The sequence below is a fragment of the Protopterus annectens genome, chromosome 3.part0 (assembly GCF_019279795.1).
Source record: "Protopterus annectens isolate FY-2018-M chromosome 3.part0, PAN1.0, whole genome shotgun sequence".
NCBI lineage: Eukaryota > Metazoa > Chordata > Ceratodontiformes > Protopteridae > Protopterus > Protopterus annectens.
The window spans coordinates 1451434054-1451452930 of record NC_056731.1 but is presented as its reverse complement, the minus strand read 5'-3'; the positions used below and the strand labels follow the sequence as shown (position 1 = coordinate 1451452930).

General features: G+C 38.8%; 1 protein-coding gene across 1 annotated transcript in view; it reads right to left on the bottom strand.

The window, feature by feature from the left end:
* LOC122797090 overlaps positions 1-18877 on the bottom strand; it is a 2479517-nt gene that overhangs the window by 1749723 nt on the left and 710917 nt on the right. The window contains exon 4 of the mRNA XM_044065883.1: positions 995-1223. Coding sequence (XP_043921818.1) covers positions 995-1223 — 229 coding nt within the window. The remainder of the gene's footprint in view (positions 1-994; positions 1224-18877) is intronic.

Below are 18877 nucleotides of genomic sequence, written 5' to 3'. Positions count from 1 at the left end.
CTTCAGAAAATACATGCTAACACAAATCCTTTACTTAAGCAACTTTGTAATTTTATAAGAGGAATAAATAAAATCTGTTTCCATTTTAGAGCCTTTGTTCCCCCTTTATTTTAGGCCTTATCCAGATTTCTTCAGCAGAAAGGCCCAGATGTATGCAAAACTCTTTACTGCTGCTGCTGCCAATAGTCATCTCATTCACTCGGTCTCTCCAACACACATGCCTCTGCTTCAAAAATGCAAACTACCTGAACCCTATTAGTCTAGCAACTTTCTAAGTGTATAAGAGCAATATTTAAAATGCATACCTATTTTTGTTGCTTTGTTTCCCCGTTAATGTGTCTTTCTCCAGAATTCTAGTTCTGAGGTTGAGAGGTACGGAATCCTAACTAATGCTGCTGCTGCTGCCAAGGCAAGGCTTGATCGATATTACTCTCTCTCTCTCTCTCTCACGCACACACATGCGCACACACGTGCGCACGCACACACACACACCCACGCACACACACACACACACACACACACACACACACACACACACTTGTTTTTTAAATTTTTTTTAAATATATTTTACCCTCATTTGTGTGCATGTTTGTTTATGTGAAAGACAGAAAGAAAAAGAGATCTAATGTTTAAAAGGCACATAATGTAATTTCATATCAACCTATTTTAGGCTGAATAAAAGGAGTGATGGACATGCACTTAGCAGAAGCAAGATGACATGGTTAATTAGATGGGTTTTTATAAACACACACACACACACACACACACACACACACACACACACACACACACACACACACACACACACACATATAATTAATAGCAGCAACAAGCCACAGGCAAAAACAGCACAGCAATTGCAAAAAGGCAAACTAGCCTTTATTTATCTTTAATGAAAGATATTCTGACTGCAAAAATATAAGCTTTGAAAATAAGGAACAACTTACATTTGATCTGTAATATGTACATTACTAACACAAAATTTAAAACTCACCAAGCATAGCTCTCAGTGCTGTTCGAAGCAAGGGCCAGGGGTTACGGAACACAGCAATCAAGATTGTCTTCCCTAGCCACTCAGAAAATAATATTTGGTGGTAAACAAATGTAGATCCTGCTGCTGTTTCTGTCAGTATCAGTAGCACTTTTGCTGCTGAAGCAATAAGAGGGCTATTTGTCTTCAGAAATTCTTCTTTTGATTGTCCAAGTTTCTCCCAAGTTAGAACCTAAAAGGGATGAGTAAAAACAGCAGAAAAAAAGACTGTTAACATTCTCAATCAACAATAATATTATGCTGTGAAAGAGAATGATATCCCTGACAGTTTTCCCACATTATTAAAGTTTGTTAGATATGCATTTAGTTGGAGCATAATGCAGAGAATAATGGTGAATGGTAGTCTCCTAGCAAAAGTAGTATCTAAGCAGTTTGGAAAATTAGTTACTTATAATAATTTTAGCTGACCTTCTGCCACAGGGGCACAGTGTCCATCTCAACTAGCAGAATTTGGCTTCATCTGAGGGTTTGGCCAAGGACCATATCTCTTTTTTTACAAAAAAGCCGCAATGGTCATGTCTGGCCATTCATCAGTAGAAAGGAACCATATACATCTTATATCACTAATGTGTGAACATGCACTTAAGCAATGGCACACTGCACATGGATCAGTGTATGTTCGTGAGCAATGAGGTATACTAGACATTTCACAGCACACCAGCCTAAGCAGCATAATCACCCCACATACAATTCTTCTGGAGAATCTACATCTATCACATGTTCTAAGTTGTCTTCCTAACACACTCATTCCAAATGTAGAGGCCTACATACTAAAGGGATTCGTGGTGAGACCATGGGTAGCATTAGTTCTGTATGAGGGAATTATAATAATAGTTTGAGAAGTATGGAGATCCATAACTGTAAACGCTAGCAAACTCAGGATGGAAAAATGCTGTTCATTTCATAAAACTTAAGAAACTGTCATACAGTCAAGGGAAAGTACTTAACATCTACTTTATTTCTCTGAAAATAGCTAAAATTAAAATATCAACAGATCCTTGTAAATTCTTCTGTAGGAAGATGAGGGTTATGATTATCTATCTTAGTTTGACATGCAGATATCTAAAGGTAGCCTAATTTTTTACCTTTTTTGTTCTTATTGCCTATCCTGGAAGATCATCTGCTATTCTACTGGACATTCAATGAAACATATAGTAGGGACATAAGGTACAGATTAGGTGCTTATGGGTACTTCCAGATACAATTTAATAAGTTATGTCAAATGGAACAGTGACTATATTATGGCACCAATTAAAAATGTTCTCAATGATTATTTGCTAAAATTACACAAATGGAGATTTTTTTTCTCACTGATCAGTTGCTAACATAATGTGACCAATTTTATCTTCAAGAAGCATTATATAACTACTGAGCCATATTATTACCGGAACTGCCAAGCAAAATGTAGTGAAGATAATGTAGCATATTACAAAGTTTCACTACTAACACATAGATAAGTAGCATCACACAACCATAATCAGCAATCTAACTATGCTCAATGGGTAATAGTCTTTGCACCTTTGACAAAAATAGTTAATTGCCAGTAAATACAAATTTCGGTACTTTGGTATGGTTGTGACAACTAGCCCAGTATGTATCCTTTGCAAGCCCTATTACAAAACTATGGGTATGACTGCATCACAGATTATAATATTAACAGTTGCAGCTAATGATAAAAGAAAAAAAAACAGCTGGTAATAAAACAGTTGGCAATAAAGTTGATAAAAAATAAATAAATTGCAAGAACAAATTTAAAATTCAGAGGGCGTGATGGAATCTAAGCAGGAAAAATGATAAAGATATTTTATGTTTTCATGCAGATCTTTTGTCATTTATTGGGGTAAAGTAGTGAAGTTTTTATGTATGCTTGAATTTAGGATGGGTATTAGAAATAAGGGCTTGCATAGCCTTTAATGGAGATGGCACTGCCATTGAGTTTTATAAGATTTTTTATGAACATATATTTATGAGAATGACACATGCATTTAAATGCATCAAAAAGAAGAAAATAAATAATTTGCCAGACTGTATGAACCTGACGGTTATAAAATTATTCATTTTAAGCCTGGATATAAGACTCCTTAAAGAACTGCAAGACTGATCAGCTTACTGAATGTTTACATGAAACTGTTATGTATAGTGGTGGCAGAAGGGCTGAGGTGGACAAGATGCAGCATGCACAGAATGAACATTATTAGACATAAACGCACAAGGGTAGAGGTTACATAACTAGTCTTTGCTAAAAGAAAATATTATTAGACATAAACACACAAGGGTAGAGTTAACATAACTAGTCTTTGCTAAAAGAAAATATTATTAGACATAAATACACAAGGGTAGAGTTTACATAACTAGTCTTTGATAAAAGAAAATATTATTAGACAAACACACAAGGGTAGAGGTTACATAACTAGTCTTTGCTAAAAGAAAATATTATTAGACATAAACGCACAAGGGTAGAGTTAACATAACTAGTCTTTGATAAAAGAAAATATTATTAGACATAAACACACAAGGGTAGAGTTTATATAACTAGTCTTTGATAAAAGAAAATATTATTAGACAAACACACCAGGGTATTGGTTACATAACTAGTCTTTGCTAAAAGAAAATATTATTAGACATAAACGCACAAGGGTAGAGTTAACATAACTAGTCTTTGATAAAAGAAAATATTATTAGACATAAACACACAAGGGTAGAGTTTACATAACTAGTCTTTGCTAAAAGAAAATATTATTAGACAAACACACAAGGGTAGAGTTTACATAACTAGTCTTTGCTAAAAGAAAATATTATTAGACAAACACACAAGGGTAGAGTTTACATAACTAGTCTTTGCTAAAAGAAAATATTAGACATAAACACACAAGGGTAGAGTTAACATAACTAGTCTTTGCTAAAAGAAAATATTAGACATAAACACACAAGGGTAGAGTTTACATAACTAGTCTTTGATAAAAGAAAATATTATTACACATAAACACACAAGGGTAGAGTTTACATAACTAGTCTTTGCTAAAAGAAAATATTATTAGACATAAACACACAAGGGTAGAGGTTACATAATTAGTCTTTGCTAAAAGAAAATATTATTAGACATAAACACACAAGGATAGAGTTTACATAACTAGTCTTTGCTAAAAGAAAATTTGGAGGAAGACTGTGACTTTGTTGGTGGATGTTTTGATGGGTCCGTAAATGCTGAACTCCACTAGGAGCAACTCTAGCTGTTTTAAGCATGTTTTGAGGGTTGGAAATTTTAGTATTTTTGTTCTACATTGCATTGTGTGGGTTTTAAGTGTTTTGTGTGAGAGAAATGTTATGTTGCATTCTTGATTTTGACCTGCCACTGCAGTTTGAGCATATTGGCTTTAACAGTGTGATGCAATAAATCATGGACAAAGGGGCCCTAAAATCAGGGACAATCAGGGGGTACCTAATTAGCACAAAATATGCATATTCAGCTTCATACATTAGTACTTCAAACAATAATTAAAGAAAAACAAAAAAAAGTCAGGGAGGGGCAGATATTTATAGAGTTAGAAGGTTGCTAGAATAACAAGCTTTGCAGTAACATATGTATTTTCTGAAGGATAAGAATGGTGAAGCTGAAAGGTGTTTCATTATTTAATGATTGCAAACTTCAATGGCTTGACTAGAAAACCACAAGTTTTATGAAGAGTACACCAAAAATTAAATTCTGGATAGCTATATGCTGTAGTCTTCAAGAATTAGGGACAAAGCCAAAAATATAATTGGGGGGGGGGTCAGATTTTAATGCTGCTCTTATAAACTAAGAACAGTTCTCATTATTTACTAACTGCAACCCTCAATGATATGCCACAAAACCACACATTTTGTTTATTTCTGTGAGAAAAACAACTGTACAATCTGCAAAATTCCAGGCACTTGAGAGATATTTAGCAACTGTTTTCATTTATTTGTTCTCCAGTAAGTTCACTATATAAAAATATCACTTCTTCAGGGACAAGCTTGAAGCACTGCCTGGTTAAATAATTTGCTCAGTTACAGTAAGCAAGTGAAGGAGGAAGGAATCAAAGTAACTCAGTGGGGAAAAAAACCTTAGTCCTTCACTTTCCTTTGCACTAACAGTTAACAGTGACTTTCAATTAAGAACAAAAACGTAAGGCAAAATCAGAAATGTTAACTTCCAGAAACTGACCGATACAGCTATAAAATAAACAAGGCATTTACTTCTCTTAACTTCGACAAGAAAGGAAAAAAAAAAACTTGGTTGTTCTCTGCAATAACGTAAGAAGAAAAAAAAAGAAATACTCAATCCGCCACCCCGTCTGAAGTTTCTCTTCTACATTACTTCAGACCTCCATTGAGTGATTATCTTACTTCCATGCCACATTGTCTCTTCCCCAGCAGACCATGGTTCACTGATCATCAACGGCTATTCCCTCCTGCTCTGAATCCACTGCAGCCACACACTTTCATTGCTCTTTTCTGAGGCTTCGACACTCCAGTCTTGAAAACTTCAGCAGGTCAGTCTTTCCTTCACTCCAAACAAAAAATAACTAGCTCCTCTACCTGCTCTGCTTAATATGAATACTAATCGGACCTAAATGAAGACAGTATGCATCTCAGGTCTGCTGCCTCATGTTAAGCGAGTAAGAGAAGAAGAAAAGCGGAAGAGGCCAGCCAGTTGCATGCAAATTAGCTGCAGTAAAGCACCATTTTGATTGGCTGTGCTGCCTGCAGTTGAAAAGAGATAAGTTTGCAAGTATTAGTTCTATAAGCACCCAAATTGGGCAGTCAGGGCTGCTGCTGTATTTACTTCTAAAAACAGGTGCTTCCAGGCAATTTGGGGCACTTGAGCAGAGTGGTGAAATACTTTTTCCCCATTGCATTTGGCTTTTCTCTCCACAGGCATGTGGTCATGGATCTACTTTAAATTCTTGAAAAGCCAAAATGTCGAGTTGCAAAATGGCAAGACTGAAATGGCAAAAGTTTATATTTATGAACATACAGATCGTCATAAGTTTTCACTACGAAAGGAGTCGGTTGGCCAATGTGGTGAACTTTGCCCTTTTCTCCTCTGTAGTGTGATCTTGGAATTAGTATATTTATTTGGGGGGGGGTGAAGCCCCCTATTTGGGCGGGTTTTATTTGCTCCGGCTTGTTTTTTTAAGTTTTGTTGGCTGATTGTTTACTTACTAGGGGAAAATCTGCACAAATCTGGACGTTCGTGAATATAAACTTTCATCATTCGCTGTTTTGCAACTCGACGTTATGGTAATTTGCTGTTTTGATATGGAATCATGATCATGGAGTTAATATATTTTAGTAAGGGAGAGGCAGGGTAGATGCTGCTCCCCACCTGGACAGTGGATGGGATTTGTAACATGTAAAAAATGCTTGTTTCACTTTTCTGGATTTCACTGTTAGTGCTCAGTCCACTTTAGAATTTACTTTCTGTAGTCTTTATAGAATCAAACCATTCCTTACACCTGAAGCTCGGATCACCTTAGCTAGTTCTCACCTTATCTCTACCCTTCTATATGCTTCCACTATTTATACCAATCTCTCTAAAAATAACCTCAAGAAACTTGCTACATCTTACCATAATATTGCTCGATTTGCCACAGGATCCCTCTTCAGAACCCATCACTGTCATAACCTAAAACAACTAGGCTGGCTTGAACTTCCTAACAGGCTGATTTATCAACAGCTCTTAACTGCTCACAAAATTCTATATCAGCCTTCTAAAACACCAATTCTCTCTAACCCCATTACGCCTTATAATAACTTGAAACACCTACGTTCTTCAAACAAACTACTGGTTAATATTACCATACCCAATAACTCTGCAGGTGACAGCCTTTTTTTTAACTCTGTTGGAAAAATGTGGAACAAACTGCCATCTGATATTTCATCTTTGTCTAGTCTTCCACTCTTTAAAAACAGCTGAAAACACATCTCAATAAACACTGGCTTTGTTCCTGTAACAACCTAGATTAACCTTTCTTTTTCCTTTCCTCCTTAATTCCTCCTCACACAACAACCTATAGACATATATATATAAAAAAATATATATATATTTTTTAAAATACTTTTTCACCTTTTTCCATATTATATACTTATATTTTTAGAATTTGTATAGCAAATATCTACTAAACTTTGTTTATGTAATTTCCTGCTATGACTATGCCTGTCTGCATGTATATCTCATGTCTTGACTCAATGTGTTATTAATTTTTACCTTGTATTGACTGTTTCTGTGAATTATTTGTAATATCATTGGACCTTTTCTCCCCGGGCCTCCACTGAAAATGGACATATATCCAGCTGGACTAGCCCGGTCAACAAATGCAAAATAAAAATAAATAAAATATAAAATAAATAAATATTACTGTCCCTGATCTAATGGGATTCCAAATTTTGATGGAATTAAGGAATGCAAACTGAGGGGTCTGTTCATTTATTTAGCTATCAAGAAAATGTATGATAGGGCTAATAATGCAGCTATGTTGCACAACTTAAATCTGTGGGGTTTCAGGATGGTTTGTATGTACAATTAAGGTTATAATTATTTTTTCTTAAGTATGAGTGAATACAGTATTGTATTAAGCTGAGAATGCAATGTCAGTGTCCTCTGAGTTAGGTAGTACATTTGTGAATGAAGGATTTCACGGGGACATACAGAAGAATGGCTTTGAACATGGATTATTCAGATTAGGTATTACAGTGCTAAAATTCCTAATTTATGTGAACAGTATTAGCCTGTGTGTGTAGGGCAAGAAGAATGTGTGTTGAGTTCTTGGGTTGATATAAGCCTATTGGAATCTTACACTGACAAATCATGTATTATGTTGATAGGAAATAAGAGGTGAGGGTGGCTGATGTTGTGGAGTGTTTACCAGTAAAAAATGGATCTATTTCAATTGGTCTTAGAATCAAATTGACAAAACCCATATGGTCTAATTTCATTCGCTGACTCATTCTGACTGGGATTGAGTATCTGTGCGGATCGAGAAATTGGCCGTTTTCCCTGCTGCATTGTGATCTTGAAGTTAGTATAAATAATTAGCAGGGGGTGTTGGGAGTGTGGGGGTGGGCTTGCTCTCTACAAAAAAATGTTTGTGTTGTTGGTGGGTGTTGTCTGGATTTATGCCAGTTTTTTGATTAACTGCATTGTTGACCATATGGTCTTGACCATATGGGTTTTGACAATATGTTTTTTTGATAAACTGACACAGATCCCAAAAAACATCTGCAAGAAAGGGAGTAGTTTTTTAAAGAGATCAGTGTGGCATTAGGGGATGTGGTGTTGTTGTATAATTTGCTTAAAGTAAAAATGGGATAGAAAAGGGAGCACATAAGAAGGAGGAAAATGTTAATGTTGATAAATAAAAAAATGTTTTCTATAGCTCATCATACCTTAAAAAAGAAGTTATGCACTCACCATAGCACTCCATCTGTGCTGTCCATCATTCTTTATTTATTCTTGACTAATGGGACTCGGTTCTGATCTTCAGAACCAACTCAACTACTATACAGCTCGCGCCAGCCAAAATACTCTCAAGCCGTAACTCTACCCACAATGCCCCTCTCTCCATTACCTTAGATTGAGTTTGCAGCTAAATAGTTTGATAGAATAGCAAATATAAAAAGGTAGAAGCCATGACCAAGGTTAAACCTATTGGTTCCCAGAACAAGTGTTCGATCCTCCAGGAAATCTGCAGGAGGGAGAAGGAGGGTGGGATGCCAAGAATGATTGAAGATCGACACCACAGATGGAACGTTATGGTGAGTACATAACTTCTTTTTCTGATGTTGTCAATCTTCATTCATTCTTGACTAATGGGACAGTGTTTCCAGCTACTTTAGGTCCCGGGTGGCCTTATGGAAGGATATTCCTGAGAACCACAGAGCCAAAGGATGCTCTTCCCCTGTAGACCATATCCAGTTTGTAATGAGTGATAAAGGTATGTGGAGTAGCCCATATAGTGGCTGTGCATATTTCTTCCATGGAGGCCTTGGAGTGGAAAACAGCTGATGTGGCTATTGATAGTGGAATGCTCTCTCACAGGTGCAGATGACTTGTGGTTGTTAGGATTCTACATGAAGGGTAACACAATCTCTTAACCAGCTTGACAAGGTACCTTTTGAGACAGGTTTTCCCAGAGTTGAATCTAAAAAGGAAACAAATAAGTTGTCCGATTTTCTAGGCTCTTCAGTCTTGTTGAGGTAGAAATGTAATTGTCTGTGAACATCTAGTAAATGCAAGCAATATTCACTTTTATTGGAGAAATTTGGGAAGAAAATGGGCAAATCGATAGTTTGATTTATATTAGATTCTGAAACCACCTTAGGGAGAAAGGAAGGTTTTTTTTCTTAATGAAACCCTATCCCTATGAACAATCAGATATGGGGGTTTCATACATAATGCTTGAATCTCAGAAATTCTCCAGGCAGCAGTAATGGCCACTAGGAAAAATAGTTTTCCATGACAGAAATTTGAGATGGCAAGTCACTGCTGGTTCAAGTGGAGGAAGTACCAAAGATTGCAAAACCAGGGTCAGATCCCATGGGGCTGTAGGGTCCTTGAAAGGGGACCTTAGACGTAAGGCACCTTTAAGAAAAACTTTGCATAATTGATGTGGAATTAGAGAATGATCATCGTACCCATTGTGGAAATTAGAAATGGCTGCTAATTGAACTTTAATGGTGGAAGCAGAAGCTCCTTAATCAAAAAGGGAAGCTAAAAATTACAAGACTTTTTCAACAGGTGCCAAAATGGGGTCTAGATTATTCTTACAGGCCCAAAATGAAAATATCTTCCATTTGCTAAGACAGAGTTTCCTAGTGGATGGTTTATGAAAAGCCAGAATAATTTTTTGTACTGGGGAAACTATTTTATTCTGCCTACTGACTAATGGAATTGGAGGAACCAAGCTGTCAGCTTGAGACTGTGAAGGTTGGGGTGTACCAGTCCCTGTGGTTGAGACAACAGGTCTAGAACTGGGTCCAAATCCATGGATAGTGAATCAGGTGAGGCCAGAGAAAGGGAACCAGAACTGTTGGGGTCAAAAGCATGCAATGAGGATGACTTTGCTTCTCGACCTTTGGGCCTTCTTCAGGAATAGGGGAATGAGGGGAAAGGGGGCAAAGGAATAGAGAAGTCCTGAGCGCCAGTCAAGAAGGAGAGCATCTCTTGGGGACTCCCCCTGAAGGGGGATTAGGGAAAATTAACAGCTGCATTTATTGTCCATTGGGGAATCAAAGAGGTCACAGCAAGGCTGGCCCCATCAATGAAAAATTTCCATCGCTACCTTGGGATTGAGAGACCACTCATGAGGGAAGAGAATGCATCTGCTCAAGTTGTCTGCTATCATGTTAGAATTCCCCTGGATATGCACTGCAGCTAGAAAGCAATTGGAAGATATCTCCCATTGCCATATCCTGAGGGCTTCCCAACACAGAGGGTAAGATCTGTTTCCACCCTGTTTATTGATGCACCAACCCACTGACAGGTTATCGGACTGAATTGCAACTGTCCAGGGAGGGAAGGATGATTAAAAGGCTTGCAATACTAAGAGCACTGCCTTCAATTCCAGGACACTGATGTGCAAACTGGTGTTGTGTGGAGACCAAGTGCCTTGGACTGTCCTTCCAAGATAATGCCCCCTCTTCATTCTGGGAGATGTTAGTGGTCACTATGGCCTTGGGCTAAGAGGGGATAAAAGGACAGCCCAGAAGAATTTCCTCTGACTGCATCCACCAGGATAGATCCTTCTTGCAGTGACTTGCTGTTAGTATAGGACAGGTCATCGGATGTTACAGGATGGACCATTGTGCTGTTAAGAGCCATTTAAGTAGCCCTATGTGAAATCTTGCCAGAGATACTAAGATAATGGTTGCTGTCATAGACCCTAAAGTTTGAAGGACAAGACAAGCGGGGACTTTGTCTTTGGATATGATGGATCTGTTGTAGTCTGTGAAGAGGGAGAGAAGCTACAAAAGCAACTGTAATGAGGCAAACTCTAATAAACTCCAGGTCTTGTGTTGGGGTCAGAGTCAGCTGGGATTTTTCTTTGTTGACTGTGATGCCCAAAGAGTTGAAAAGGTGCAGGATGAAATTTGTGGCTTGAAGCAGTAGACACCTGGTGGGCATGGTGAGGAGCCAGTCATCTAAGTAAGGAAATAACTGGAATCTGTGTAGTATCAAGTGAGCTGTGACTGCTGCCATGCATTTGGTGAACACCCTAGGGGCTGTGGTAAGACCAAAGGGCAGCAGTCTAAACTGGAAATGACTGTCTCCTAGCCAAAAGCAGAGATATGTTCTGGAGCATCTATCCATTTTTATGTGGTAGTACGTGTTTTGAAGGTCTATAGAGCACATCCAATAATTGCCCTTTAGAAAGAAAAGTATAGACTGAACCATGACCATTTGGAATTTTGTTTGCTGAAAAAACTTGTTCAGAAGGCTGATATCCAAAATTGTTCTCCAGTCCCCTGTCTTTTTTGACACTAAAAAAACCTTAAGTAAAATCCAGATCCTATCTAGTCTGGTGGGACTTCTTGGATGACTGTTTTTTTTCTAGCAGCTTTTGAACTTCCAAGGTGGCTTGGTCCTTCTAACTGGGTTGTATGTCAGGAACTTTTCTTTGTGATCTTGGAAAAAGAACAAAGGGGATGTTATAACCTCTGGTAATGATTTTTAATACCCAAGAATCTGAAGTTATTAGTTGCCAGGCTGTCGGGTGCATGAAAATCTTCCCCCAACTGCTTCCAGAGGTAAACAATCAGGCCCCCTTTCAGGAGGACTGGTAGAGCTGTCCAGTGAAGGTGTCCTTGGAGTCCTGATTTCATGGGCCACCTCTGCCCCAGAATTAGTGTCTTCCATTAGGGCTTCCCCCTCTTCCCCGAGGGGAGCTTCTGCCATGTGTGTCCTGAAATGTCCCTTGGGACTTCCTGAACCATATCTTCCCACTCCTCTGATTCCTGGAGTAGGATCGCTGAGGAGTAGAAAAAAAATACCCAAAGCAGAAAGGGTCTTTCCAACTCATTTGCACCTGGCTAGTGTATCTTTGACTTTGGGGCCAAACAAAGATGATCTGTCAAAAGGAGCATTGACGAAGGAAGACTTGAAAGGCTCCCCAAATTCATAAAAGCTTATCCAGGCATGATGCCTTATGGCAACGCCTGAACCTGCTGCTCTGGTCATTCCCTGGGTTGCATGTTCAATGAGCAACATAGCTGGGTTCAATATCTACTCCAGGATGGCCAGCTGTGAGGCAACTCTTTCCCACATCTCATCAGACACAGGTCTAGTGAGGATATCTAATAACTATTTAATCAGATCCCTCTGGAGTCTAGTGAAATGTTCCCTGAAATTCAAGTACCTAAGGGTAAAGGTCAATGAAGCATAGACCATTCCAAATCTGTCCATCATTCTAGACTCTCAGTTAGGTGGATGGACAGTGGAACTCTCATTGGCGAGTTCCTTTTTGGTGGCTGCCACCACCACCATGGAATATTCTGCTAAGTCTTTTGCCCAGTATTGATGATCTTCAGGGGCTGATAAAATGTTGTCTTGTCTCTGGGGAATCTAAGTGCTTCCTCTTGCACGTCGGCCCTGTACAGGGGTAACTTGCAGCTTTGATGGCCACTGTCCTGACGTGGAGGATGGTGGCAGCTCTGGGCTAGAAGGTACTGACATATGACACTCCAATACAGAAGGGGCTTGCTAAGAGCCCACAGAGGATAATGCTTCTCCATGACTTGGAAGGCAGGCCCCCCCAAAGAGGGATGGGAGCCCAGAACTGAGAAAGGCAACCTTGGAACAAAGGTTACACCCCATTCCGAAGGACTGCCATCCAAAGCAGGAGTAAGGAAAGAACCCACAACTGTCAGGGCTCTGAGAGCCAAGGATGGGTTCAAATAAAAAGCAAGGCCCAAACCAAAGTCTTTGGAACTGACAGCTGAGCTACGGCCCTGAGAATCTATCAGTTCTGACTGAACTGAAGATGTCAGAGCAGTCCCTGGAGCTGAAGAAGGAGTGCCTGTTAGTAATAGGACTGCTGGAACCAGGGAAATCAAAGTGGTGGGCTCTAAGCCTCCCAAGGAGATCAGAGGAGGAAAATCCAGAGGAGTCCCAGGAGAAAAAAAACTTCCCAGGAGAGAGAGGTCTGAGAAGGGGCAGGAGGACCACTGGCCACCAAAAGCTGCTCCACCAACCTCATGACATCTACCTTGGAAAGACTCCTGGAAGATCACCTAGACATCCCCGAGGGAGATTCTGGCCTTTCCAAAAAGGGACTGGGAAGTTGGCCCATGAAGGGGGTCTATGGAAAGGAAATACCTTGTCCTGAGAACATGCAATGGTTCAGATTTCGGCACTGAAGGGGTAGGTAGAGTCTAAAATGGTGCAGATGGTAAAGATGGTACTGAATGAGAAATTAAAGAAGGTAATGCCATAACAACAGCAGTAACCAGTGCAGAAGATTATTGTTCCTTCAATTTTGGGACCTTAACCTTCAGTTCTGAGGAGGCTGATGGAACAGAAGACTTGTATTTTTTATTCTCCAGTGCCAAAGGAGAGCTCGGCACCAAATGTCTTTTATTTTTAGTGTGGTTAGATTTAGTGGTAGGATCTGGCTTAGATAAAGCTTCTTCAAAAGAAGATTTTAACATTCCTTTTAAAATCAATTTGATTCATCTTTCTACTAAGGCTCTGGAACTGAAAGCCTTGCAGATAGAACAGCCTAAATCCAAATGGGCGCACTCAGACAGTGTACACAAGAAAGATGCCAGTCTGATTTAGGCATCTTTCACCCACAGTCTTGGCACTGCTTAAAACCTGAAGTGCCCTTCTGCTTTTCTACCATTTTGTGAGAAGGAAAGTTTATCAAAGACTGATAGACACACTCACACACAAACACACCAGGATAGCTGGAAAGTCTACCAATGATGGTAGAGAGAAATACCAGGACTGGTAGGAAAGAAAAGGGATGCCAACAATGGTAATATTAAAGTTTACCTATAAAGGTAAAGAGAGAAAGGGGAAAGGTTAATAACAATGGTAATGAGGATGCCGTGAAGGTAATAAGGGATGCGATGGAGAATCACTCAGCAAATAAGAACAATATGAAAATGATGATTAAGGGTTTAAAAGGAACAGGAATTTTTTTTAAGAAAGATTAATACATTTGTACTTAGCTGGAAAGAATTGTCTCATGCATCTTGCTATCAGAGCAGCAAATGAGATCTGAGGTAATGGAGAGGGGGCCATTGTGGGTAGAGTCTTAGCTCGAGAGTTTTTTGGATGGCACAAGCTGTATAACAGCTGAGTCCCATTAGTCAAGAATGAATGAAGATTGGCAACATCAGCTTAATTGTTTTGTTTTGTTTCTTTCCTGAGGCTTTACAAATTTGGTGTATGGCTTTATGTTTTATTTTTTATTTTTTTGGAGGGGGTAGTATATATTAAAGCCACCGAAAAGATATTTTTCTAATCAACAGATGAATGAGGATTATATACATAAGACTAATCCCGTTCATTAATGTAAGAGAAGTTTTTTGATAGCATGTTTAGAAAATGCACAGTATAGGCCAACATGGGTTGAAATCTGATGGAACAAGATGACAATTTTAAATAATAATTAAAAAACAGTTTAAATGTGACAGGTGTTACAGTCAGTGAGTGAAGAAACCATGGGAATAGAGGGTTAAACTATTAGTATCAAATACAGAAGTTTTTACCAATCAAATAAATAGAAACAAGTAAATACACATTGCTATTGATGGATAACCTTGCATAGTGAATTCTTCTAAAGCTAGGGTTTTCTGTTGCAAAAGAGGTGCGTATGAAAATCTGAAATGAAAGACTGCCAGATCCTCTTAGAAAGACACACTGGCCAGGTTATAAGTTATACAAGTTGGTAGAAGATTAGAAATATGCATAAGGTGTTTGTCTCAGAAATAGCTGAGAGTGCAGGACACACTACTTGAGTGAGAGGTAGGGTAGATCTATGACCAGGAGTTTTGAGGAAGCAGAGAATAAGATGGTGAGGTATGAGTTCAATTTGTGTAAATGGGTGAATGTGTAGAGAGTAATGATTGCTTAATTCTAGATTTCAAGAAATAAGTTTCTTGAATTACAAGATGAGGTAAGGTGCAATGGTGATTTTGAGCACTATAGAGAATAAAAGATTTGGAATCAACAATAGTACAGCAAGTTAGAGAGAACTGCATGAATGAAATGACTGTTAAAATAAAATTTTATTAAAGACGCTACTTAATGTTAGCAGTGGTTTGGGGAAAACACTGGCATGTGTATTAACAGCTTTATTATAAATGTTTCAGTGTTTTTTTTCTACTGTCGACAGGTTTTTATGATAATGAATTATTTATTTTTATTTATTTTCATTTTTTTCATCGGGTAAGTGAAGTAGTACAAAAACCTTTCTCAGACACCACCCAGACCAAATGGTGGATACAGGAACATTAAATCAGACATAACAAAAGTACAAATCATTTCAGTGTTAACAATTTGACTACAGTTAAAACATAATGTGAATCAACACACAAAAAATAGCACATGACATTCAGTTACTAGCAAGGCATAAAAGCTACAGGCAAAATAGTTGCCTGCAAACAAGTTAATGCAATTATTATTTTACATGTCAGTATACATAAAGTACAGTTGTGTAAGTAAACTGACCATGACAGTAGATATTCAAATGATCATGGCTGCAGTAGCCTAGGCTATATGGGTTGTAGCCTGCAAAGACACAACAAACGTCAAGCTTCCAAATCTTCAGCACACCTTCCACATGTCCAAACAACTTTCAACTTCAGCAGAGCTGAAGAAAAACATAGGTCTGGGCATGAAGCTCTTCAAAGCTTTCATGCCTACAGAGACAGAGGGGCTGTGTTCTGAAAGGACAATGCTAGGAACAACAAAAAATAAAAGTCCACACCTTAGCAACACTGGATCATATGTTCATACAAGATTACTAGGCTAATGGCGCTGGAGCCCTTCGAAGCCTAGCCAAGAGTTTATCCCCAAAAAGAAACCTCAGTCAGCACCTGTCGCCCCTGTCAATGAGGGGCATAGGTGGAACCCCTGGGACAAATTTGCGGTTTCCCATCCACTCATCAATGTTGCGCTTGAAGAAGGTCAGTGAGGTGCTCTGTTTGACATGTATGGGAAGTCTATATCAGAGACAGAGCAGCCTCTGGGAGACAAACCTATCTCTTCAGCACAACATACCAAGAAACAAAGGGGATGGAGGGACAGATGGCTACTGCAGCAGTGATCATTCCAGCATCTACAGTTATGGCACGTTTGCTTAAATACCTGTACTATGTTCTTCATGTAGATCACTGCTGCAGTAGCATAAGCTACATAGGTAGATTATCATACCTCACGAATTTTGGGAAATAGAAAGAATAGAGTCCAGGAGCTCCTGGAGAAAGGTCCTACCAAAACCTGACCTGGACATAGAGAAGGAATCATGTTTATACTGCTTTGTAAAAGTAGGTACAGAGGATGAATTTCAGTTTCTAGAATACCTCTAGAATCCAACTCTTTCCAAAAAGCCATAGCTGAAGCTAATACTCTGGTAGAGTGAGTATTGACCCTACCTGGTATAGTTTTATTGTGGTGAAAATAACAAAAGTATAAAAATTTAGAAATAGTCTGTTTTGACAACAGGCTGTCCCTTCTTACCTTCACAAGAAAGATTTAGTTCTGTCAAGACAGTACCAGAGTTGTCTGTGGACATCCAAGGTGTGGAGTTCCCTTTCTCCCTAGTTTTAGGTTTATGAAAGAAAATGAGAAGATGGATGGTTTGTTTTGAAGTAAACTTGGATACCACTTTGGGCATAAAAGGATGAGTTTTCAAAGAAATTCTGTCCCTGTGGAAAATGAGTTAAGGTTCACTCACCATAAGAGCTTGCATCTTAGATACCCTTCTTGCAGAAGTCAAAGTAATCATTAAAGTTGTTTTCCATGTTAAGATCCTCAAGTCAGCCAGGTTAGGTGGCTCGAATGGAGCAAGTGTTACTTTCTCTAACACAAAATTAAGATCTCATAGAGGGGCCATCATTTTTCTTAGAGGCCAGTTATGCAAAAACCCTTTCAAAAACATTTTAACATGAGAATGTATTGAAAGGGGAGAAGCCATGGACAAAAATGCTGAAATGCCTGATAAATGAATATTATTGGAGGAATAAGAAAGACCACAGGATAGTAACTCATACAAATATTGTAAAACTAGAGAACAGCTAGCCCTGAATAGGTGGTGGTTATGTTGTTGGTACCAATTAGAAAACCTTCTCCATTTGCTAATATATGATTTCCTAGTGGCAAGCTGTCTTGCATCCATTAATACCTGCTGCATATCCTCAGAAAACAGGTGTATAAAGGGAATTAAGACCCTATCATTCAGGAAATCAAAGTTGATTGGGATCGGGGTGCATAAAAAACATCAATCTTGTATGACATGATCAACTCTGTGAGGAAGCTTGTAATAATTACAAATGGCCATTTCTAAAACAAGGGATAAACACTGTTGCTTGGGCCAGGAGGGAGTTACCACAATGACATTGGAGAATTCCTTCTGAATCATCAGAAGTACCCTGGATATCAGTGGAAAGGGTAGAAAGGTATACAGGAACATTGCTGTCCAAAAAAAGAAAAGGCAGGTTCCTATTAAATGATCAAAGACGCTTTCTTTTGAATGTGTCTTGCTCGAACTTGAAAGCATGAAAAGGCAAAATAGCGAAACGGCATATAAGCAAATTCTTTCACTGGGAAAGAAATCGCTTGGCTGCTTCCATTACTTTGCCATTCTCATGACTGTAGTGCGATCTCGGAGTTGGTATATTTACATAGAGGGGGTGAGTAGGGGCCAAGCCCCACACTTTATGTAATGTTTAAAAAAAATTTTATTTTGTGAAACAGTGACTTTTTTACCTTGCTGTTCTAAGCATTCGAGATTGTAAGATTTCGCTTACATGGATTTGATAAATCATTGTTCGCTTTTTTAAGCGTTTGATGATTTAACATAGACCCAAAAAGGCATCTGTCTTCCAAGCCTTCTTGCATGGAGTCCTGGAGTAGAATCTTGCCAGCTGATTGAGAGGAGGCAATTAGGTCTACATGAGGATCTCCCAGAGATGGATCACATCTTGGAAGACTCCTTGATCTACTTTCCATTTGTGAGGGTCTGCCCTAATTCTGCTCAGCTTGTCTACTACATGTAGGATGCTTGTAGTCAGACTGTACTTTGAAGCTAAATCTCAAGCTAACATGGCTGGTCTGCAAAGGGGTATGACCTGGTTCCCACAGCTTGCAGAAGTACCACATGACTGTGGTATTGTGTGTAACAACTTGAAGAGGTCCTGGAAAGCAAAGATGATTCAGAAAGTTGAGTGCCTTAATCAGGACAAATATCTCTTTTATATTTATGTGCTTGCATCAGTCCTTGGTGTCCCACACACATTGCACTTTTATTACTCCTGAAACTGCTCAACCTGCAAAGTCTGAGGCATTTGCGGTGACTGAGTTCTTTGGAACAATGAGGGAGAAGGAAGACCTTGATTTAATGATATTTGCTGTCTCCACCAAATGATTTTCCTTCTTATAAACCCCAGCACTGGAATTTAAAAGGACAAAGGATGTTAGTACTATGACCAAAGAGACTTCAGATACCACTGAATCTTTCTGATGTGGAGTCTTGCCGGGGGTGAGACCCAAAATCCTGAGGTATTCCCTCCCATTGACCAAAGTATGAGTGGTAAACTAGAAACAGATCTAGGTATAGATCTGTTTTTTTTTTCCTG